At 40.7% G+C, this 25,626-nt stretch overlaps 1 protein-coding gene across 1 annotated transcript in view; it reads right to left on the reverse strand.

Moving 5' to 3' along the window:
• LOC307263419 (myocardin-related transcription factor A-like) overlaps positions 1 to 25,626 on the reverse strand; it is a gene marked incomplete at both ends in the record, with an annotated part of 37,974 nt that overhangs the window by 2,614 nt on the left and 9,734 nt on the right. Inside the window, 14 exons of the mRNA XM_080044568.1 lie at positions 1,302 to 1,418; positions 1,852 to 2,049; positions 2,764 to 3,771; positions 6,103 to 6,221; positions 6,790 to 7,078; positions 7,886 to 8,072; positions 8,572 to 8,756; positions 8,926 to 8,994; positions 9,260 to 9,373; positions 9,647 to 9,813; positions 12,577 to 12,738; positions 12,922 to 12,997; positions 13,664 to 13,719; positions 19,791 to 19,856. Of these exons, the coding sequence (XP_079900694.1) occupies positions 1,302 to 1,418; positions 1,852 to 2,049; positions 2,764 to 3,771; positions 6,103 to 6,221; positions 6,790 to 7,078; positions 7,886 to 8,072; positions 8,572 to 8,756; positions 8,926 to 8,994; positions 9,260 to 9,373; positions 9,647 to 9,813; positions 12,577 to 12,738; positions 12,922 to 12,997; positions 13,664 to 13,719; positions 19,791 to 19,856 (2,813 nt within the window). The remainder of the gene's footprint in view (positions 1 to 1,301; positions 1,419 to 1,851; positions 2,050 to 2,763; positions 3,772 to 6,102; positions 6,222 to 6,789; positions 7,079 to 7,885; positions 8,073 to 8,571; positions 8,757 to 8,925; positions 8,995 to 9,259; positions 9,374 to 9,646; positions 9,814 to 12,576; positions 12,739 to 12,921; positions 12,998 to 13,663; positions 13,720 to 19,790; positions 19,857 to 25,626) is intronic.

The following is a 25,626-nucleotide window of genomic DNA, read 5'->3' on the forward strand; positions in this document are numbered from 1 at the left end:
TTCACCCCTCATGTTTCGCCCCTCGCTTTATGAAGCATTAACACACAGCGCCCTTGTTGTTGCTCTGGGGATCTGCGTCTCGGTTTAAAATGAAGTGTGCGTGTACATTAGTATGATAGGGATCCATGGAATGTAAAATGTTTCTCCGCGTCATTAATAAAACACTTAACATCTGCTGCTCAGTGATTAAAAGTGGTGGCAGAAATGTGCCATCCTAGGTATCTGAGCTTTTCCCGTTGAGGTTTTGGAGATATTGATCTAAGAGATTTTTTGCTACAACTACAATACAATGGAGGTTCATTGCACTCTGCGTATTCAAACAGTCACAGTCCAACGTGGCTTGTCACAAACAATGTCCTTGCTACTACAGACAATCCACAGGCCTCTGCAATGTTTTTTCCTGTTGTACAATGCTGCCACAGCTTCCATGATGAACTTGGCTGCAACTTTTTTTCATTTAAGGAAGCTGACCAAGTTTAGTTGTTGACAGATCCCTGATGCGGTTTTATTGAGTCGATTTTTTTCATTTTCTTTTAATCTGCTGGAATGCTTCTCTTAATCTTAAACAGAACAATGCAATGACACCGGTGATGGACAAGTCAATCTGTCAGATTTCCGTCAAAAAATAATATTAAAAAGTTGTTAGAAAGCAGAATCCATCCTTTCTGACAGCACCCCAAACCCTTCATCCAGAATTTCAGAACTTGCCTTCAGGTTCACGCCTTAAATACTCTCTAGCCAAGACTAACAGATATACACACTCCTTCAGACCCTCAGCCAACTCACTGCTTACTCCAGTAGTAAGAAGTATAAGAAGGCAATTATTGGTAGTACTCAAAGTACTACTTTTCTATTAACCCTTTGAAAGTCCTGTAGTATATGAGGGTTTTTTCTTTTTTTCATTCTTTTTTGGTATGGCTTTGTAAATATTTGACAAGTGTATAAATGTGAAGAATTTGGTGTACATATGGATGTAAGTGTGCATAGCTGCTACATTTGGGATAGGATAATAAAACAAGAACTTGAATAAGAATTGGGAATTAAAAAGCGTTGGCTTTCTCCCGCTCCTTTTCGGACAAATATGATAAATTCATTTATAAATATTGTTCAAGACACCTTTTACATTATTGTTTTTTGAATGCTTTGTCACATTTGCCAGTTGTATTTGCTGTGGTGTGTTCTTGATATTGTGTGGTTTTCTGTGTCATGGCTTTTTTTAGTTTTTTACTGCTGCACAACTCGGGGGACAAATAAACTTGGCTTGACTTCAGATGATCATTGTCTTGATTTAGAAACCTTACCGTTGCCTTTTGTTGCTTCAAAAATCCCACTTGCACACTGTGTTTGCTTTGATTCTCGGCTTTAGGCAGCTGAACAGGAGTGTGTCCAGGGAGCTTGGCTGGAGTAGACTGCAGTCGCTGGTGGAAAACGAAAAAGTCTACTGTTAGTTTTCTTAAAGCTGGGGTGGAGGATTTGGGGAGAAAATGGCAGTTGGGATAGAGATTCGAATCCAAATACCTCAACCGCTCCACTTGTTCTCTTTGGTCCCTCCCCTATGGTCCCTCCCTGACATGCTCTACACCAACAAAGTCGTGCCAAAATGAATGGACAGTCCCAACAGCCAATAAGAACAGAGAATCGGAGCCTCGCTCTGATTGGTCAAAGTGTACAGCTCATGTTAACTTTGACCAATCAGAAATCACATACCCCAGCTTTAAGTGCTGAATATATTAATAAAAAGAGTACATAGCGAAATGGTTGAGTTGAATGGTGAGTATATTTCCCTACCATCATACACTGTACACATGAACACACACATAAGTGGGCTGCTGCTGGAAGTGAGTGATGTACCTGCAGTGTGATTTGTTTGGTTGCTTTGCTCCGGGGCGGCTCAGTTCTTTGGTTCTCATTGAGGTGACCATTCAGAGCGATCAGGAAGTGGTTGCCGTTGCCGTCGGTGACCAGAGTCGGGGCGGAGTCACTCTTAAGGAGATCCATTGGGAAAGATGGAGCTGAGCCTGACTGTTGGCTGATGTATGTTTGAGACACCTGCACAAAACCCAACAACACCTTTTTAGACTTGTTTGTGTACATTTTACTTTATATAATTATATTGTAGTTCATTGTTGCAAGAAATTCAAGACATTCAGTGATATTGTCTGTATTCTAAAATCTAACCAGATCAGGAGACCATTGTTCAGGAGTATCCTTAAAAACCAAACTTTACTGGCTTTATAAGGACGTTTGACACAAAAGTCTACACACTGTAAATACTGAACACATTTTTTTTCATTCTTGCACCACAAGTGGTAGTGTTTTTAATACGCCAGCTGATCCTGGGTGAGCGAACCATGACAAAGACATTAAGAAAAACTATATAAAGAATAGCATTCTTTGCACTGATGGTCTCGTTTGCTGTTACATGTCATTTATGATCATCAGAGGAAAAATTTGACTGTTTCAGAAATATTTCAAAGTTCCTCGTAGCACCTTTTAATAATGCGACTAAGATCAGAACACTCCAGCTATGTTAATGTGTGACTAGGGACCCAGTGTGACTAGAGACTCCCAAAGTATGAGAAAAAACCCCTCTCTCTCTACCTCTTCATACACCATGAAAACAGTTTCTAGTTCAAACCCAAATTAAATTGCTGAACCTGAAAATGAGCACAATATGTGACACAATATATATTTAATATGGGTTAATATTGCTGTGCAGGTACACATGGCCCAATGTCGTCAAAACCCATTAATTCCCCTAACCTGTGGTGATGGCTGCTGCTGCTGGAGCAGCTGTTGTTGCTTGAGCTGGGTCTTGGTCTGGATCTGGATCTGTTGCAGTTCTTTGGTCTGCTGCTGCTGCTTGTTCTGCTGCAGTAGAAAAGCCCTCTGCTGCTTCAGGAGAATCTGTTGCTTCAGTTGCATCTGCTGTTGATTTTGTTTGGACTGTTGTTGTTGTTGTTGTTGCTGTTGTTGTTGTTGTTGTTGTTGTTTGAGCTGCTGTTTGTGCGATTTCTTCTTCCTCTCCTGAGCAAGCTTTTGCAGGTTCTTCTGATTCTCCAGCGTCTGGCTGCTGTTCTGGATCGCGTCCTGCTGTTGCTGTAGCAATAGTTTCTGTATGGCCTGCTGCTGGGCCAACTTCAGCGCCGTTTGCTGGAGACAGACATGTTGTTGTTGTTTTTGTTGTTGTTGTTGTCTTGTCTGTTTGTCAATCTGCGCCGACTGGTTTTGGTTTGCGTTTGTAAATTGCATGGTCGTCTCAGACACGGCTTCCCCCGCCTCCATGGCTTCCTGTTTGACGGTTACCTTGGTTACATCGATGTCACATGAAAGTGATGATGATGATGGTGGTGGATGGTGGGCACATGACAGGAGGACGCTGGGCTTATCGGGAGGCTCTTGTTTAACTTTTAAAAGGACCATCGGCTCTGGAACTTGGCCCCCTCTCTTGCCGTACTCTATCTGCATCTTCAGCACCTCCACCAGCCTCTGTTTCTGCATCAGCAGCTTGGTCAACTCCTCTATCTGCTTGTCTTTCTCTCGCAGCATCTTGTCTTTGTTTAGAGTTGCCATTGGAGCTGGGGTTGGGGTTGGGGTTGCAGAGGTGAGGAAAGTCGATGAGAACAGGCAATGTTTGTGCAGCAGAGGCGCCGGCTTTAAGGAGAATTGACAGGGCGCTGGTGTGGAGCACCCGGGCTCTTGTTTAATGTTGGTTGGAAGCTGAGCAGCTGGACAGGGCTGCAGGCTGAGCTGGGTGAGAGGTGAACACATCTAGAGAGACAGACAAAGAGAGAGAGAAAATAAAAAAGGTACCAAAAAAACAATCAAAATGTAATTAACACAAGTGCTAATGTGTTTAAAATGATAATTTTAACATGCTGATGTTTAGCAGGTCTTTTGTTAACATTGTTCACCATCATAGTTCAGCATGTAAATTACGTATGCTAACATGTGTTAATTAACACCAAAACACAGTAAGTACAGCTTGAGGCTGATGGTATTTTGGACAATGAAAATTTCCCCCTGGTCGTGGCGCTAGATGAAAAGTCCAGAAATTAACAAAGTCAGTAGATCATGTACAAAATGTCATGGCCACCCATTCAATTATTGATGAGATATTTCAGTCTGGCCCCAAACAGTGGATCAATCAAAAGACTGGCATTGCCCTCCATAAAGCCATGCTGCTTGGAAAGTATATTCAGACTATACTCTGTATGCTAGGATGTCTGTACTTAAACTATACCACTTTTGATATACTGATTTCGTGCTAGTAGTACGTGTTAAAATATATTTCACTACACTTAGTACGTAAGTGCACTTTACTGCATTAATACGAGACACCATTAAGTTATAATTGATCTATCTTATCTTTGTACTATTATAGACCTTTCAGGAAAAATAACCACATTTAAAATAAAATCCCATTCAGAATAATGTTTTTCTTACATATTTGCAGAATATTAAATGTATTCTACTTATTGTCCAACAATTGTGTTATTTCAAGTAGATGGTAAAAAAATAAACTTTAACATTATTATTAAAATCATATTAAAACTTGATGGGGTTTCATAATGTACTTAAGTAAAAACAGAGTTGTACTAATCATACATTGTTACTACACATATAGGGGAGAGTGGCCTAAGTTGTGCAACTTTTCACTCAAAGTGACTTTAAAGTAAGGCCTTGACAGTAAAGTCTCCAACTCAAATACGTACATATATTTCAGGGTGTTGTGCATCCCTGGCAATAAAAACTTTGGATCTGGAATAGACTGTTGAAGAAATATAGCTTTCGGAAAAAAAGTTGTCTTGTTGCACAACTTGGCCCCGGTGTGGTGTAAATTGTGCGGTTGGAGAGAATACCATGGGGTAAATTGTGCCATTGCTATATATCTCATAAACTGTAATGCAAGACAAATCCATTAGACAATCACTTATTTAAGGTGTATTTAAAGTAAATAAAGTAATTAGTTGACAAAGATTGAAGGACAATTTTCTTAAACAAGGCCTAGCAGATCTAATGGTTTTACCTGCAAAGCTCACAATGACAAAGTCACCATCATCATCTTTCTGGCCATCTGAACTCTCATCAGTGGTGTCGTTAAGTGGAATTGAGATGTCACTCTCTTCTGCGCTACTGTAGACAATCACTTTTGGTGACCAGCATATACAGCCATGCCACTGGCACAACTCTCAGAAATGTACTTTGCACTAGTTGCTCCGTGCTTGTGGAACCAACTGCCACCTGACAAATGTGATTTCCTCTACATTTCTGCCTTTAAATCAAGGCTCAAAACCCATATGTACACCCTGGTGTTTCCTCCCCATTAACTATCTTACCTCTGCACTACTATCTGTGTTTATGTGGATGTATGGGCTTTACGTCTTTTAGTTTGGTTATTGTTATTTTACCTTCATTGTTTACCTACTATATGCACTATGTACAGCACTTTGGACAGTGCAAACTGTCATAAATGTGCTTTTATAAATACATTTTACTTACTTACTTACTTACTTATAACTCACCTAGGCCCTTTGGCACAAATCACCCCAATCCCAGAAATTTGGATAATAAGCATGATGCAGCAATTTAGGGCTGACATCGTGCTAACTGTATAGACTCAAAATGTAGCATACCAAAGCACTAAAACATGTGTCAAATGTTTTCAAACTTGTCTATAAGTGTTCAGACACAATAATCAAAAAACCTTGATCATGGAAATTTTACTTTGAAAGGCAAAACACAGTTTTTTTTGCTTAAATGTGCTTATATCTTATTCCTTGTGTCTCCCTTCTTTACAGGATGAGTCAAATGGGTGGCTCTTCTTAAATATGTGGTCACATTTCCAATTTCTTCCACGGTTTTCTAGAAACAAGGGGTGGCACAACTTCCAAAATGCACAACTTAGGCCACTCTCCCCTACAATAGTTTATGCCATGTATGTTAATCATTAGTACACATGGAAGTATTCATTGTGTACTAGCTTTTTATGTCAATAACCAAACTCAAATGTATAAGATGAATTTCAATGAATGGGGTTGTCTTATATTAAGTCAATGTATAACAACAAAAAAAACAACAACAATGCAAAAAAACACACACCATTTCCCCCAAAGGGTCACTGATAAAGCTGGTGTCCTCTGGGCTCATGACACCTTGCGAGCTGGGGGGGACAGTTCCACCACAGGTCAGGAGCTGCTGGGTGGCACTGCTATGGTCTACTGCTAGATGACACAGGCAAAAGGTAAATGGTAAATGGACTTGACTTATATAGCGCTTTTTAGCCGATTTTCTCAGCCCCAAAGCGCTTTACACTTCTTACCACATTCACCCTTTCACACACACACACACACACACACACACACACACACACACACACACACACACACACACACACACACACACACACACACACACACACACACACACACACACACACACACACACACACACACACACACACACACACACACACACACACACAGATGGCAGTATAAAGATAACACATTATCTCCAGTGATTTCTCCAAATTTTTTCACATCTATTCCAAGTACTGTAAAATGCACTTGTTACATCCCCATGTAGCATTATGTGTGGTATTTTTGCAGTTTAGTTTATTTGAAGCTATAGTACTTAAGATATTCCTGTTGTTCTGAGTTTGTACCTTCATGGTGAATGCACTTAATGGAAGTCGCTTTGGATAAAAGTGTCAGCTAAATAAAATGTAATGTAATGTAATGTACTGGCACATTTTATTTTTGTTTGCGATCAAATAAATTCTTCAATCACCTGACTGATGTGTCAGAGAAGATGTCTGATGGCACTGAAACTGAAGCAGCTCCTGTTGTTGTTGTTGTTGTGATGTGCTGTTGTTGTTGTTGTTGTTGCCGGCGGTTGCAGCAGTTTTGGAGGACTTGGCGGCTCCCTCAGCCCCTGGCCCTGTGGTACCCCCTGCTGTTGGAGAGGAGGTAGTGTCCCTGGTCAGGTCCTGGTAGGTCCTCAGTCTCTCGATCAGGTCCATCTTGGTGCCCGAGACCGGCAAACTCCTCAGCTTCAACTCGCATTTAAGCTCCGCGACCTGACACCAAGACAAGACAGAGTAAAAGAGAAATTAGGATTGAAGGGACAAAGAGCGAAGAAAAAAAATGGAGGATGGATATCAAGAGGGGGGAAATTGAAAAGGAGCAAAAGAAAATGAAAGAGAGAAAACAGAAAAGACAAGAGTCATCCATCACTGCCTCTTTCTCTCTGTCCACTCTCTCTGGACAGTTGACAGGCCACTTTTCGGTGCCAAAATATTCTTACCGAGCCTCTTTAACATATGTCAACTTCTATCCGCCGGTTATTTCATCTACCTACAGCTCGTAGACAGCAGAGAGACCTGTTGTTGGTCTCCCCCTGTAGGTTCTCAAAATGAAAATCTTTCATAGTACAATTGAGGTACGGCGTCCAAATCTGCTCAAGAAATGAGAATGAGACATAAAATATGGATCATAAACTATCCATGCAGTGAAAGCTATAGTGCGTAACTTTTTCATATGAATGAATGTCGGTTACATTCAAGCCATCGCTAAATAAGTTGACACAAAGTTGATTAATTCTAACCGTTCCACACAACTCTCTGTATTTCTCAGTATGGCAGCGTTTACAAACTGGTGTCGCCCACCCCCCGACACTGGCGCAGGAGCTCAGAAAAATCCCAAGAAGCGTCCAACAAATGTCAAAAGACGTACAGCAGAAGGAATAAAAATCCATGCGCGATCACCGAAGTCTTGTAGATGCGTTGACAGTGTTGTAGTAATTACTAAAAATTCCTAATGGTGGCCACATAAGTTACACACTATAGCTTTAACTTTTGGATGTTTATGTTGTTTTGTTAGCTAACCTTCATTTCCTCCAGGTTTGGAGGTAGAGTGGCTGGTTTTGCCCCAGCTAAAGGAGCAGAAGTCTGGTGGGTGTGGGGGGCCTGGTTAGAGGGCGCGGTTGAAGGGGCGGTGACAGGTTGAGGTGGGGAGGAGGAGGGCATGGAATTGGTGGAAGTAGAGGAAAATGGCTGCCCATCGTTCTGATTTCTGATGGAGAGAAAGTCACGGACAATTAAATGCAAGTAAACCTTCAAGGTGGGGGTAAACCTTCAAAGCCATTCTGGAGCATATTTGATGACAAAATCCCAACACTTTGTCAAATCAGTGAATATCTCCTAAAAAATCGGATTCCTTTCCGTACTGTGAGTGCACTGAAAAACAAAATCTAGTGATAAAGAGAATGTAAACAAAGGGAGCCCCCACCATAACATGTTAACATGCCTGTTTACAGAGCCTATAGGCTGTGTATTAACACCAGATTTGTTTTTCATTCAGCACACTCACAGTACGGACAAGAAGCAGATTGTGAGGACATTTTCAAATGTGACAAAAAAGGGATTTTGTCAACACAAAACATTCTCCAGAATTGCTTAACCCCACTTTTAACACAAGATACCAGCTCTACTGCTTTACATTCTGAGACTCTCACAAACTCCCCCCCTTCCCCTATAAGTTTGACCATGTCCACAATAAATCAAAGTCTTACTTTGGTGGTGCGGGCAGGATGGCGTGGTAGTTGTAGTGCTGCTGCTGTTGACTGAGGATCTGGAGCTGCAGGAAGAGCTGCTGCTGCTGGAGGATTTTGGCATAAGACGAGTCCAGAAGGGGAGGAGGCTCTTTATCTCCCTTCTGGTCTGGAGGGATGTACTGATGGTACTTTAACTTCTTAATCTATGAGGCAAACGTAGTAACAATACAAACAGAATTGTTTTAGAGCTATACTGCTGCGTTTATTATTTTTGCCTATCCTCTTAGGTTCAGATGTAATAGCGCATTGAATACTAGCATTAGAATTGTATAACTGCAGTGCCTACATGTGAAAAAATAAATACAATTCTACCTTCGGCTTGCTGTCCTTAGGCTTTTTGTGTCTTTGTGAAGAGCGGTCACAGTTTGGTTTAGACTGGCACTGACGAAAGAGGAAAGAAGCTGGGGTAAGCATTTTTAATTTGATGTCACAATTAAAAATAATTGAACCCTGCATTACCTCTTTTGACCACTTAAAGGCGGCAAAAACAAGCTGTACACACAACATTGACATATAAAAACGTTATAAAGCTGATAAGACAAATGTGTTGACCAACAGTTGCCTATTTACCCATACAACATTCCAGTTTGCAACATTATCGTTCCTTGGGATTCATGTTTGCTGAGACTTCACAGATATCAAATACCTTAGTATGTGAGGTGGCACCCATCCTCTGGGCAGACGGTGCTGCTGTCCCATTGGTCAGCTTGAATGAGGGGGAGGACCCAGAGAGTGGTAGGAGAGGAGGAACAGGAGTGACCTGATTGATGAAGATGAAAACATGCTAAACATGTTAAGGTAAGCAATAACAATCACTGATGGCTACACCATAGGATGACCTACAGCTCAACCAATGAATCAGCCACTCCAATATGTCGGCCAATACACAAACCATTAAGGGCTTAGTTTGGTCTCAATTCTTTAAAATACAACAAACAAATGTAATGGCATTCACTTTAAACTTGTGTTTTAAAATCCACACATGACATGACATACAACCTGTTAGTTACACAGACTGTGTCCCCTTCCATACCTGTGTGGGAGATGGGATGCAGCTCCCAGCCAGTGTGTCAGGTGGGGAGGGCACAGGCAGCAGGCCCAAGGGGGACTCCTGCAGGCTCACCGGCTGCTCTGGTGACAGACTGTAACTGCTGTCCTCATCACATGACCAGTTATCACCCGTAGCCTTTGGAATTGTCTCTGAGAGGGAGACAGAGAGCAGGGAATTGTGGGAAAAGGGAGACAGAGGGAGAGAGTATGACATTTAGGCGCACAAAACTTCCAAAAAAAAAACAAGCACCTGGGTTTTCCCCTGAGACACAGAACCAGCTACTGTCTCCTTCCTGTCTTGCTTGTGAACCAGTCATGCAGCAAAAGTGTTTATCCCCCGTGCATTTAGGGTGTTAAGCCCGGTGGATTCCTCCCCACTATTCAAACTGACCGCACTGTGCCAATGCGTGCGTCCCTTAGGTCAGACGAAATTATCACCTGTGCTTCTTCTACAAGGTCTGCTCCAGAACAAACAACCAGTGCATTTACAGTATGTGCTGCTGAATAGTCTTAACGCATGTCCTTTCTGCCCATTCATTGTGCCCATAAACGCAACTTGAACTTTTAGAGGTCTAAAAAGAAATAGCTGGAAGATCAGTTGTGTAATTTGAGCTATGAATGCATGAATTGTTTCAGTGACGTTGAAAAATGTGTAGCAGGAAACAAATAAACATAGCTAAATTGGATAAAACCGACTCAAAGTGGATACGAGAAATGTTTCAGTTTGTGTTCATTCTAGCGGCCCCTTTGGAGAGAAGCGGTAGTTTTTTAAAGACAACTGTTGGTTCTGGGTGAGCAAAGGCATAAAGAAAAAACTATGTAAAAATAGTGTTCTTTGCACTGATGGTATCATTTGCTGTTACAAGTAATTTATGATTATCAGAGTCAAAATTAGGTTTCAAAGATATTTAAAAGTTCCTGGTCATTACTTTTAAATATGCAGGAAAATATGTAAAAAAACAAACTGCAGAAAAACTTGTCACCCACGGGACAAATGTATGAGCCAGAATCAGCATCAGGTGGAGTCGTCCTCTGGCACAGGAACAAATCCAAGCCGCGGGCTTCATGCTAATTCGTCCCTCGGGGATATCATATAATCATTTCATTATTAGGCAGAATTTTGAGTCTTTACAGGGCTTAAAGGAATAAAGGTACCAGCTAAAATCCCCCGCACTAGGATATGATACATATGATAGGACTTTTTCTTCTGCTGGTGGATGTGTGTTATTTAATTACAGGAGCTGCTGTGGGCCCGAGCAGACAGTTATGTAAAAATAAACCGCTGGCCATTAATAAGCCATCAGTGGGGCGATGATGAAAAGACAACATGGGGCTGATTTAATACCCTCTGATCCAATAATGTGATGACTTCCCTACCGCAGCGCTGTGCCTTAGTGTGTGTGTGTGTGTGTGTGTGTGTGTGTGTGTGTGTGTGTGTGTGTGTGTGTGTGTGTGTGTGTGTGCATTGTACATTTGTGTCTTCAAATGTCAACCCTGTGTTGCCACCGCTGCCACAGTAAGTGGCTGTAATGCAATTGTGTTTATTGCGCGGCAGCGACAGAGATGGATAATCCACTGACAATGTACGTTATTGAATCTGCAGCTTTCTTCCCCTCCACACATCAATCAAGCAATCTGCTGGACTCCACTGTCTCTGATCCCATCACCTTATATTGACTGACAGCACTGAAGTAAAGATACACAATAAACGTTAGACAGTTATGCTCCTTTGTTTCTTTAGGTGTCAATGTTGTAATGGAAAGGGTGAATTGGGGTCATTATGTCCTTCACAATGCCCAAATTGACACTGAGTGAAATGGCAGCCATTCATTAAGAGCAATTTTTCTTTAATTAGTATCCAATTCTGCTAATATAAGATAATGGGCATTATTAACAGGCAATTTAATGATGACAGAAGAGACATAATAGATGTCTACGCTTCCTGTCAGTCAAGCACAAATGCAATGATGCATACATGATTTACTATATCCCAATTTGGAAATGCTCTAAAACCACAACATTGAAGATTCGAAGCAGGGGAGTTTGTGTGTAATGTGGTTGTTGTGTACTTATTAGGTGTGATCAATATGTATTTGTGCCTTTGTTTCAGGCTATGTGTGTGTGGCTGTGTGTGTGTGTGTGTGTGTGTATGTGTGTGTGTGTGTGTGTGTGTGTGTGTGTGTGTGTGCGTGTGTGTGTGTGTGTGTGGTGAGCACAGCTGAGGCATCTGAGAGGGAGCATCAGTAAGTTAAGTTCTGGAAAGCTGGAGGAAGGAGCCAGGAGGGACATCCTGATAGATGAAGAGCCGCCATGACAGCGGAGCGTATAAAGTTTCTCTAGCTATTAGCTAACATGTTAGGAAACTTTTGCCTATTACACAACCAGGCTTTACAGAACAATATCAGTCTTCAATAGCAGTCACTCTTCCAGCACTGTTTGTACTCATTTATATTACTCTTAGTCTTTTTACAAACAATAACTATGAAAATAATATATATTATGTACTGTACATACAGTATATACTTATATATATATACAGTATATACATATCTGTGTGGACTGATGTTAAGCATGAACAGAACTCCTCAAATGCAGGTGAACATCACATGACTTTTTGAAAGGGACAGTGTGAAAAAAATTAGCCGTACTGTACTTTTTTCCTGCTGTTGTTGCTGGTGTTCAAAGTAAAAGGAGGCCATGGTCAACTTAATCAAACACATACATAATGCAACACATGGATCAAGCTTTTATTGGCTCCACCGGGGAGAATGCGTTGTGAGAGTTAGTTAATTGCTGCAGATGCTATCAGTCCAAGAAACAGTTCATTTTGGTGGAAAATAATTGTAGAAACAGTCAATTGTCTTGGATGGACTTCAAAATGTCAAGTGGATTTTATCCCAGGGTCTGGCTTACCTATGATGGCCTGTTTGATGCTGGAGTGAACAGGCAGGATGTTTTTGTGGATGAGCTCCATGGGGCCCGGCCGGTGGGAGATCTTATCGTTCAAATCGTCTGCGATGCGAGCCCTCTTCAGCAGTAGCTGCTTGGCCTGAAGCGACGGCTCCGCTGACGTCTCTGGAACAAAGCAATGGATATCTTTTCTTATTTAGTTATTTGCCTTTGACTGCAGACAGGACAGCAGGGTCTATGTGTGTGTGTGTGTGTGTGTGTGTGTGTGTGTGTGTGTGTGTGTGTGTGTGTGTGTGTGTGTGTGTGTGTCTGTGTGTGTGTGTGTGTGTGTGTGTGTGTGGCACTCACCCTCCAGTATGTGCATCCTGATCAGTTCCGATCGCTCCGGTCGACACCTGATCTTCCTCTTGAGATAGTCCTCAGTCTGAAGAAAAACAAGAGAATAACATTTCACAAAATCCCTCAGGTTTAGGATCACATACGTATCATTTTATACTGTAGATCTTTGGTTCATCCTTAAGATTAATTTATTTATTATTTATTTATTTATTTTACCCCTATATCGACCCAGACAGTTATTTGAATTTATACATTCCTTCAGGCTGACTTTCAACGGCTTGTTTATCTATTTGTTTGTGCTCCCCCTCAATTAACCATTCATGACTATGGTTGACACAATCTCCATCAATGTCCCCATCTATCACTTACTTTTAGCTAACTGTTCAGACTTTTCAGCTTGCTTGCTAACTAGTTAAGGAGTGTTCCGGTTTTATAGCTGACGCAGTGAGATACATATTTTTTAAACAACATTTATTTTTTTATTTAATTTGCCAATTGTTTTACAATATTCCCACATCCCCACCAAGCAACTACAGAGGAAAACTTGGTTGGGAATCAATGATTGAGTGGATACTTCAATACATGGCACCTCACAATAGACTAAGAACATTCTTTTTCTGTGCAGATAGCCTTACTCAAGCCTTCTTTTAAATTCAGGAATCGCTGTAGTGATGTCAGGTGTTGCAAAGCCTAAAAGGTAGACAGTGAATGTCTACTCGACACAGGCCATTGGTGATTGGTTCAAACTTACCCGTGCTCGTTCTAAGCTCCGTCTCTGTTCATTGAAGGCGGCTGAACTTTTCAGTGCTTGGAGATTAAAGAGTTAGAGCAGAAAGAGAGGGAGAGAGAAAGAGAGAGAGAGAGAGAGAGAGAGAGAGAGGACATTAACATGGCAGTGTGTACTTTTCATGCCTTGAGGGGAAATGGGAGAGCAAAAATGGCTTTCAATGGTTCTTTGCTTCTGCAGTTCAGTATCGGTTTATTTTGAATAGTTTAACTGATGATGGTGGGGATTATGGCTCCAAAATTGCGACATAGCTTTTTTTTTTATTTCTCACATTTTAAGCACCGTGACTATACAGATAATACTTGCTCTCCCTTGTAAAGGCTCACGTGTTTATAAGGCATGACAGAACAAAACGGATAATAGCCCGGGCAGTGGTCCCATTAACAGGCTCTGTAAAAAAGGCTAAAAACCTTAAAGGTATAGGGGGAAAATGTAATGGGGTGGACTCTGAGGTCTCTGGTCCGATGAGCCTCTTTACATCAGTGGGATTTATGGAATGTGTTCAGCGTTCACAAATGACTCAAGAAAGACTTCCTGGAGGCCCATGATTATGCAAAAACCCGGGGATTAGTGGCGCTAGAAACCTAAAAGCCTAAAGGGTTGCGATGACACCAAAAAGCTAAGTTAAATGCGGCGTATCAGCACAGGCATTATGATTTGGCTTTCTAAACCAAGAATCTTAACCCCTCAAACTATTGAATAATGTTTGTTTACATGTACGTAGATTCATGTACATACATATGTGTTCACGTTATTCAGTAGCAACATCATACGTAAAAGTGAGCATGATGGGAAATTGTTTACAATCACATATGGGTTTGGACATACACGGACACAAGTGGAGGACATTTCAAAAACAACGTTCAAGATATTATCTGCTCGATATCGCAGAGGTTGCAATTGTACTTTTTATACCTGACAAATGTTTATTTGTTGACAAATCACGACCCCATATAGATGAGAAAGAGGCTGTGAGGTGAGACGGATAAGAGGTACTAAACACAAATCAATTGTGGATGTAAACCAAGATTTGGATATGGCATTTGGCCCACTTTTCGATTAAAGAATGAACTGTTTTAATGAGGGGCTGCAAGCACTCCGTTTTAAGCATAAATTAATTATTTAACAAACAATCAAAAAAGACATCTCAAGGTGATAACGGCCTTTTGATTTTTTTGCTTTTGTCCTTGCTTTGAATGCCACCCAAGCCTCCGACAGGCCTGATCATTTTTCACAGCAAAAGGAAAAACCCTGCGGCAAAAGGGCCTCTTTCAGTAGCACTTGTGAAGCCTGCTGTACAATGGGACGTAGCTATAATAAGAATAGGTGGTTTAAATTGAAAGGATTCTTGTGGGTTTGCAGATTAAGCAAAAAATGATGTCCTAAAAGTGCCAGCCGCTTATAAGCCAGCGAACTATTTCAGGGTTCTGTTTTTTTATTTTTGTTTTTATTTTTGGCTTGCCACCGGCACACTTGAACTGAAATGAACCAATTAGATGTGTATGTACACACACACACACACACACACACTGTTCCACAATTGCCTGAGAAATGACCAACTTACCAGACCAGACCAGTAAGAGGTGAAGATAGATGCAGTACATGCCTGACCATGGATAGTCACAGTTCATTTCAAACCCAATGCGCCGGAGCTAACACGACAGAAAATGCGATGTCGTCCTTATACTTTCTGACTCCCTACATACACAGCGACACACAGACAGACACACACACACACACACACACACACTACTGTGCCTAGATCAGAAACACCCCAGGGAAGGACTGCTGGTACCTGCACAAGCCTCAGTTCACGTCGCTGAGCACGGTCACACTACTAGTACACACTCACTCCTACACACCCTGGGGACATCAACCCTTCAAGAACGCTCACCCACCCGCAAGGGCTTTATGTGACCTCCTCGAGGGTGTATGAACCAACCTGTCAATCAGTTACATGGGAAATAAGGGTCGGACAGACAGACATACAGACAGACAGACAGACAGACAGACAGACAGACAGACAGACAGACAGACAGACAGATAGATAGATAGATAGATAGATAGATAGATAGATAGATAGATAGATAGATAGATAGATAGATAGATAGATAGATAGATAGATAGATAGATAGATAGATAGATAGATAGATAGATAGATAGATAGATAGATAGATAGATAGATAGATAGATAGATAGATAGATAGATAGATAGATAGATAGATAGATAGATAGATAGATAGATAGATAGATAGATAGATAGATAGATAGATAGATAGATAGATAGATAGATAGATAGATAGATAGATAGATAGATAGATAGATAGATAGATAGATAGATAGATAGATAGATAGATAGATAGATAGATAGATAGATAGATAGATAGATAGATAGATAGATAGATAGATAGATAGATAGATAGATAGATGGCAGGGTGGATGATAAAATAAGTGTTTTGGGAGCAGGGGCAAAATAGAAATGGGATGGAAATAGATGGGAATGAAATACAGAATCAGAAAAACAGATGGACAGTAGAAGGAGAGGAGATAAATGGAGAGTGGCAGCTGGAAGAAAAATGGAACAACAGACCGAAGGGCAAATGAAGAGAGGGGGAAATAGAGAGAAGTGGGAAGAGCTCAGATAGAAAAGACCCTATTATGTGCATGAGTGGCGTCTTGCCACCCTGCTAAAGCTAACCAGCATTCCCGCTCCGAGTGAGAACATTGAGCAACTCTTCCTCTGGTTGTCTGATGCTGACTAGTGCTTTGTTTTTTTCTTGAGTGTTAAAGGTGAAGTCAGTGATTCTGAAGATTGCTTGTTGTCAAAATCACATTTATGCTATGTTTTGAGAGCTGCTGCTGCTGTAACTCCACTACGTAGGCAGATATATGCACAGTATGCTCACATATGGAACATTAGCATCTTCAAAGCCAGAAATTGTCACTCCAATTGTCAATGTAACTAGGTCAGATTTACCAAACCATCAGCTCTGTCACTTTCTGCTCTGTTTATTGCTCTTGAAAGCAAATCTTTGGAAAAAGAACTCATCGTTGCACTAAAGTTTAGCTCAGCTAACCTGCAAACCTTGTGAAGTAGCACAACCTGAGAACCATTTTTATACATTATTATTTACGTACTAGTAGAGGATCACACTGCGGGCCTATTATAGCACTGTGTCTAAAAAAACACAAAACTAACTCACACTAACTAACTTTCTTTTTTTAATTACACAAATTCAAAACTACCATGTAACCTGACCACCTTAATTTGAACGCAACCCATATCAATGGCCAACTTTCAATGTCTCTCCATTGAGTATAGCCTACTGTATATATTTCCCTGTGTCCTGTCATACACCGTGTCTTGAAAAAGTTGGGGCAACTTGGCATTTCATATCGTGGTTCCTTTTCTGTCATTTGATCTGAAACGCTACCAATGGGTCCCATATCCTTTCACATAAATCTTGCCCTTTTTTTATCGGCGATAGGCTTTTTAACGAGCCCAGCACCTGGCAGCGGTCCTGATGTCCTGAACAGTATGCGGTCAGGCGAGGTTGTACAGTCGACGTTGTTGTTCCACTCATTCCTGGAGCGTCTGCCGCCTCACTCTGTGCCAAGATAGCAAGGTGAGTCCTTAGATTTGTTATTGGGGCTGGTTGTAGATTAAGGGCAGATGCTTTTTACAAAGTCACCACAACCGTGTTGATGATATTGCCATCTCTACGGTGTAGAGATCTAAAGAACTTTCACACTCTCCTTTTCAGCTATGCTAGTGTAGAGATTATGCTCACAGGTGTCCTCCTCCATTTATATGTATTAACTTAGCTTACTGATGGGTCAAAAGGGCACACAATAGGTCAAGCTGATAACACATCAAAAGAGTAAAGCATCTTTGGGCTACTTCATAGAATTGCCTGGAATTCCAAACAGGCAGGGAGATAATAGGAAAAAAAGTTTTCTTTTCATAAAGAATTTTAAAGATTCTTTTTTTGGATGGTGGGATGAGTGAAAGGAAGAATAGAGAGAGATAAAACATGCAGTGGGTAATAAAGAGACACAGAGGGTGATGGCATACAGAGGTGAAACCATCACCATTGCTGAGAGAGGTCATTGTCAGGTTTTTAAGACTATAAAACCATAACTAAAAGGAAAGTCTTTATCAGAAGTTCCAGACTGATGTTTTATAAAAGGGATTGAAGGACGGACCATGAAAGATGAACGTATTGGTAGCATTCTGTTAAAAAGCTCATTGGAAACTGGGACAATAAGGCGGAAGTGAGTAAAGAGAATGTTCATTTATTATCAACCTGCCAAAAGGGACTAAAGATGGAAATTAGCCACCGGCTATAATCTCGCATATTTACATAAATGTTCATCAATATGCACTGTCATGTTGACTGTAAATGAGAGGAGGAAAGGGGCAACGAGGACTTGAAGCACACGCGATACACAAATTACAATAGTGTAGGAGCAGAGGAGGAAAGAAAAAATAAAAAGAATAAAAATAAATTGATCCTACAACTGCCTTCTGCCTCCACGAGAGACTACCAGGACAATCAAGATAAAGGTCATGTGAGAGAAACAGGTATAGCTGAAATGTCAGGGCTTGCTCTGACATCAACCACTTTCAAACACTGTACCTGAACATAACCATTTCCTCAACTACAACCTAAACAAGTCAACTCTCAGGCACCTACTGTATGTCACCATCATACTTCACCATTTCTCAACATTAGCATCTCCGTTCTGTTTTTCCAAATTCAGATTCTAACAGCAGGGCTTGTTGATTTCTGCCCAGACTAAAAAGGGACACACTGTTGTTCAAGCTCAAACACTGCAGGAAACGCGACACAGACGTGGAACAAGCACCTAAGCCGAGATGATATGACCACTAGATAAGACACACATTTCCTGTGTGAAAATGTGAGGAGACTACTATGAGATAAATGAACTTCAATATTTGTTAAGATAAGCTGTAGTGTACCTCAGTGAGCTGCCCAAAACATAAGAAGAAACGGGATATTAGCATTGAATTGTAGGTCATTATCTCTATCTCATACATAAATATGTATGCATTGTTCTTGGTGATCAACATCAAAACATAGTGCTATTAATAAGTGTGCTTAACAGTATGCTGTCTAATATGCTGTCTAACAAAGGTAACAGTGCACTTAAGGCAGAAGAAACATGTTCTAATCATTAGGTCTAAAAGAACAGTATTAATATTTGTGAAGTAGCGTCAAAAGCATTTTAGCAACACTAACAGGCTGTAATTGAAAGCAGCACATTATTTTGAGTTTGATGGTGCATGGGGAAATCTCATGAATCAGATAAAAGGCAGTCAACCAACGTTCATAGTGGCAGTTGAAGTATGACCTTGATTCACTTTACTTTGAAGAGTGACGAGTGCAGAGGAGACGGTGGCACCGTATAAACCACAAACCAAATCAGTTCAGAGAAACTGCTGTGTAGCAAAGAAATGAGGCTCAGTCTGAAGCTACCAGACGGATTCTCACAGCTAGTGACTGCGCCGGCTGAATGAAAAACCACAGCATGAAAGCTAGTGGAATTATGAAAAAAAACAGCGTGTACTCATTTGGTATTCTTTTGGTACACCTACTGCAGTCCTGCAAAAAAAAATCCTACTTTCATGAAGGTTACATGTTCAATTTAAAAAGGAAGTGTTAATTCAAGTTATTTGTTCTTTATATACTGTATTTTTGAGAACATTTAAGGAACAATTCTTGCTGTCTTGTTGCCATCGGGTTTGTTTTACGTGTTACTTGTTTGACGTGTTGCATGTTCTTGTGATGGGTTTATATCTTGATAAGACAAAGACAATGTTCCACTCAATACAAAATGTATCTACAACTAGTGCCATGATCGATTCACTGTTTTGTAATAGCAGTAAGCAATTCGGCAAACATTCTCTTGTTTGGGATTCTCAAATGTGATATATATATATGCACATATTCATGGACAGATTTAGTCAAATTAAGAACAAACCTTAATTAATATAAACTTAAAAAACTTTTTTTTTCAGAGCATGGACCAACCCTTTTCTTCTAAAATAAAAGTGCTGTCTACTCACGCGGCATTATCCCCTGGTTGGCCAAGTCTTCTCTGGTCCGTCTCTGTTGTAGCTTCAGCTGAAGAACTGAGATAGACATAGAAAGACAGACAAAGAGGAAAAGAAAAAAGACGCAAAAGTCAGTCACGCTGCAGAATGAATAGAGATCATCCTCAAACCGTTAGTACATCACTTACAGCCTCAGTTTCCAGCCACAGAAAGCCACAAAGGTAGCGACATTACTCATAACATAGGTGCAAGTTAGTCCGTCTATATATGAATGTAAGTGATAATTGAGTGCTGTTTGTTCTAATGTGCTGTGCAGAGGTTGAATCTACCCTGTTATCTGCTGATGATCAAAAATAAGTTTTCTGTGAGAAGATGTTCAAATGTCACACACAGGCTCACAGAAAGACACACACACACACACACTAATAGAAATAGACCACACTAGCAGTTTCCTGTTTCAAGAATTGTAATAAATAGAAGCGTACAAACTTGTACGGTTGTGGTCATGACAAGTCATCACCACAGAGATGTAGAAAAAAGTGACAAGGAGAGACACAGGAAATACATTGGCATACGGAGGTCTCTCTCTATTGAGGAGAATTAAGGCTCATATAACCGGCATGGTTCACCAAAGAACTAACATTAAACTTCCTGAATGAGGCTTTATACCTAGGGGGCAAAACCCCTTTTTTTTTAAAAACAGACATGGAGCGTTGTAAAAGGTTGTTCACCAGAAATGACATCTAGGACCTTCCAGGATCCCAACCTGGGTGGACAACCTGGTCAACTATCTGCTGGAAAGCTACAGCGGGCTGATGGAGCAAATCAGAACCACTGTTTAAGCGAATGGGGGTGAATGGGGATGGGCTAATAGGGAATTTTTTAAACTTATAGATATCATTATGAAACTTTGCAAGTTGATTACTGACATTAAAACAAAAACTTTTTGTATTACAGTATTTTCCAAAAAGTTTGAATACATATGAAAAATCATCAATATCTTACTAATGATGCGTAAATTTGCATATCTGCAAAGCCCCAAAATCTAGATGTCGGACAAAAGCAGAGTCAATTTGTTTTTAAATTTTGAAAACAAAACAAGTGTCCAACTGCCTGAAGCCTTTCCTAATCACAGTTCAAATTTGATCAATAACCCATAGAAAATGAATTTTTTACACAGTTTTTTCCAAGGGAATGTCTAGCCGTTTCCTAAAATACCAGCTGGAGACTCCAAAAGGACACTTTTGGTCCATGGCACATGAAATGTAACTGTGTAAAAAATTAATTTTCTATGGGTTATTGATCAAATTTGAACTGTGATTAGGAAAGGCTTCAGGCAGTTGGACACTTGTTTTGTTTTCAAAATTTAAAAACAAATTGACTTTGTTTTCTTCCAACATCTAGATTTGGGGGCTTAGCAGATATGCAAATTTACACATCATTAGTAAGATATTGATGATTTTTCATATTTATTTAAACATTTTGGAAAATACTGTAATACAAAAAGTTGTTGTTTTAATGTCAGTAATCAACTAGCAAAGTTTCATAATGATATCTATAAGTTCAAAAAATTCCCCATTAGCCCACCCCCATTCACTTAAACAGTGGTCCTGATTTGCTATGTCGGCCCGCTGTAGCTTTCCAGCAGCTAGTTGACCAGGTTGTCCATCCAGGTTGTGATCGTGGAAGGTCCTAGATGTCATTTTTGGTGAACAACCTTTTACAACGCTCCATGTCCATAAAATCACTTTGCCCCCTGGGTATTATGCATTATGGGGTCAGGGCTCTGTGTTCACCTGCTCAGAAAAGCTATCAACTTGTTCTCACTCACGACCATGTACTGAGCCGACCTCACATTTTCTGAGAACATGACAAGTCTGCGAAAAAAAATATGAGAGAGGAGCATCCAACAATAAAACACATACAAATTGCCTGGAAATAATCTTTTGCAGCTTACTGTATATCTGGATCATGAAGTCATATATCATTTAAGTTTAACTAACTATTGGCATCTGGAGGGCTTGTTTTCACACACCCTGACCATCAGCAGTTACAACAGCGGCTCACACCTTAGTATAGCAGAGATGTGGCGGAGGGTGTTGCACAGTATATATGTTGTGGCGGCGGCTAGTAATAAAATAGCACTCATAACAGAGCACAATCTAAGCGACCTTGTCCAGTGTATAAACTGCTGCACAGTAATTAATTTCCTAAACATACACACACAGTTGAGTGAACAATAATCTGTCTCTCACTCTCTCTCTCTCATCTGATCAAAAGGTGTGGACTCTCAAGTACAAAAAACAAAACACAGCGTCACCATCACGTTGTCCGATCAGAGCTGGTGTGAAAGGACAAATCCATAAAGTCAAAATTTACTGCTGCCCTTTCCCAGCTGAAGTCGATCCCCCACCCCAATGACATTCAGACTGTAGCTCAGCTTTCCACAGCGCAGCGTTCCCACATCGGGGCTGAGACCCCTACACGGGTCACTTGATCACAAGTCGGGTAAAGTAGACTACTAGACACAACCAACACACTAATAATTCATATGAGTTGTACACTGAGTTGCGCCTCAAATGAGGGTCACTGGCCAGAAAATGCCTTCAGAACACTAAGTAGGTCCAAGAACAAATTAAAGGATGGTGATTTTATTTTATTTTGGAAGTAAATGTAACTAAAGCCACACTATGACAGCACTATACAGTGTTTCCCACAGGGTGAGTATTTACTTGTGTTGGTCAGGTTGCACAGAGTGTGATGGGTTGGGCGAGTTCGGTAATGAATTAGTCCAACAAAGTTATATGAACTATTTATTGATAAACAATGTGACGTTAGATCATTTAGATAGGAACACTTATTTACATAATAAACAAACCAGACTATACGGTTGGGCGCTATCCAATTTTTGATGCCTTTAAATCATCCTCAAATAATACCCCAGTAGACGATATTACCTTTGTGTCATTGCGTTGGCCGTTTTATTGTGTAGCTGTGACATAACATTTTATGAGATCATATTGAACTAATCACGCTGAGCTATCAAATTTTAATTTTAACCAACATCACTTGAACACATCACCATGTAACGTGCCGTTTTTTTTTTCTCTCTCTTGTATTTCCCAGAGGCTGTCAGTGATGCGTGAGTATGAGCGTCTAAATAGCGCTGCCCTTCTCTGACTGGTTCTTTATTTGACAAATGGTCACTACAAACTAGCCGTGTGTCCACTGTTCATCGGTCACAGGAGTTCTGTTATTCGTCAGCTTCTTGGCACGAACTGTAGTCTCTCTAATCAAGTGTCCTGGTTCTGGCTCGGCTAAACTAACTACTGTAGCTTTAGCTGCCCGATCAACTTTGCAGAGGAATGAAGTAGCGAGACATCGCAGTGGCATTAATGGCTTTACTTTAAATCGACTGTACACTTAAACTGGGCGCATGAGGCACTAACACCAACCAACAACAAAAACACCTGTCACATGGGCTGCACACATGGCTGCACCATGATAACACTTCTTCTTTTTTTGTTGAGAAAAATGGAATACGGGTTTTATTTACCTGGGCGGGTCAATCTAGCTGGGCGTGCCGCCCAAGTAGAGCCTATGTGTGGGCAACACTGCTATAATTACTATGAATAATTTCTGTACATTTTGGGCATTGGGGAGCAGCAGAAATGGGCTATAAACATAAACCTGAGGTGTTAAGTCCACATTGATAGCAAACAGTTGCCTAGTCTAATCTAGTGGACGACGAAAAATGGACTCACTTTTCTGACCACCTGCTGAACAGAAGTCCAATATCCGCTCTCCTTTTAGCTCTGCTTTGGTCTCCTCCATCTCCTGAGGGAATGATCTGTCTGTCTAGCAGCTGAACGCTCCACTATCAGTGTTCAGTGGCTTAATGTGCTGTTTGGTGCTGGGTGAACGGGTTCAATGAGCTTTTTGGATGAAAGCAGCTGCCTTCTGCTAACCCTAACCCCCCTGGTGAAGCGGTTGAGAGTGAACAAAAACGGAACCAGTGAGTCAGGGAGTTGGAATTAGATTTGACATTACAACTGATCATACTATGAATACACTGTTTGGGGGGGACTGAGCCAAATCTTGCATGGCACTTTTAAAGCATAGGAACCTGGCTGAAACTGTATCCCAAACTCCTTCTCTTGAGCCTCTCCTCTACTTCGTACTGTCATCCTGCGGTCCACTTCCTCGTGTTATTCGCATCTTGACATAAAGAGACATTGACCCTCATATAAAACAATACAACTTTCTTTTCTGTTGTTATTCGTGTCTTTCATTTCTTCCTACATGCCCCTTTAAATTTAACATACCAATTCTCAAACAGCAAGAGGATCCCTTATCTTTCTCATGCATCTGCCCTCTAGTTCCTCTTTTCACGTTGCAGTATGCAGTATGGATTTGTTTACATTTGAAGAGCCTGCAGTTTGTTCAGAAAACATAATTACTCTACATGTAATTCTTAGTATTGATTAATTCTATCATCATACATCAAAACTAAATGATCTTGAGGAACCTGGAACAAAATGTAAGACTGGAATAGGTTTGTAAACACATCTTTGGGCCCTGATGCTGTTAACAATGACAGTGAAACATTTACTTTTAATGTACTGTAGCTTTCTAACTTTAAACAGTTGTCCTGGGATCCAATTTTCCTATGCAGAAAGTTTCTTCATTCAGTTATGAGAATATGCTTCAGAAGATTTTAATTTCTCTTACACTCCTAAAGTTACATACTGCATCTTTAAGTGTATGTTTTTCTAGAAAGGTTCTGTGTTTTGGCGATTGTAAATTGGTCGCTGTGGACTATTGCAGGCAGACTATTCTGCAGGCAGTCCCCCTGCGTGTGCTAAAGTAGCCTGAGATAAAACATTCATATTGCTTTGATTTCTTTGATGGGGACGCGGCTGACGCAGGACGGTGCAGTTTCTCCGCTTGGCAGCAGGAAAGAGTTTAACTGGCTCCCAACAGGCAAACATGGGAAGACCAACAAAACAAACATTAACACACACACTTATTTCAAGCATTTGATATATTTGCACAAACACAGAAAGGGGTGCAAAAACAGACATAATGAAACATACACACACACACACACACACACACACACACACACACACACACACACACACACACTCAAAATACTTGTTTTCGTGGCAGATGATTTGTGCCAATAGATGACAGACGAGTGATGCAATGTGCTGATACAGAATCTATTCTGGGAAAGTGTATGTGCTCATTGCTCAAATGCCACAACATAACAGCAAGTGTGCTTTCACTCAACGACAGCTTGATGCAATTCTGATCATTGCACAGGACCACAAGATCGCTACATACAAGCTCAGTTTATGAGGAAGCCTGGATTGCAGAAGATAAAACAAAACAATTTAAACACCATGTGAAAACAGATGTCAGAATATTACTTCTGAATGGATTTGGCCATTAGCACTTTGACTTGTGCAAACGTTAGCATGTCCTACAGATGTAAGCAAGTGTCACTTTCCAAGGCTGGGGGCATTCCATATAACATTAGCGTTGTTTAGTGGGCTCACAGGTTCCATTAAAGAAAATCCCTGTTAACAACTAGCACATCCACTATACTCCCAGAGTGTGGTCGGAGCTGCTTGTTAGAGCTTATGCTAACGGTTATCGGCTCTGTCCTGTAATATAATCTATATCAGGGACTGTGTTGTGTTTGCCAAACGCATTTGTTAGCTCTCATCCCAAAAGCCTTTTCCCTATAATCAACAGAAGATGTGAAGCACACTGTTCAAAAGTAAAAATCAATGAAGCATACGTCTTGCTTGATTTCAAGTATACTAAGCGGCTTAACAAA

Source organism: Ammodytes marinus (assembly GCF_949987685.1).
Source record: "Ammodytes marinus genome assembly, chromosome: 16".
Classification (NCBI taxonomy): domain Eukaryota; kingdom Metazoa; phylum Chordata; class Actinopteri; order Uranoscopiformes; family Ammodytidae; genus Ammodytes; species Ammodytes marinus.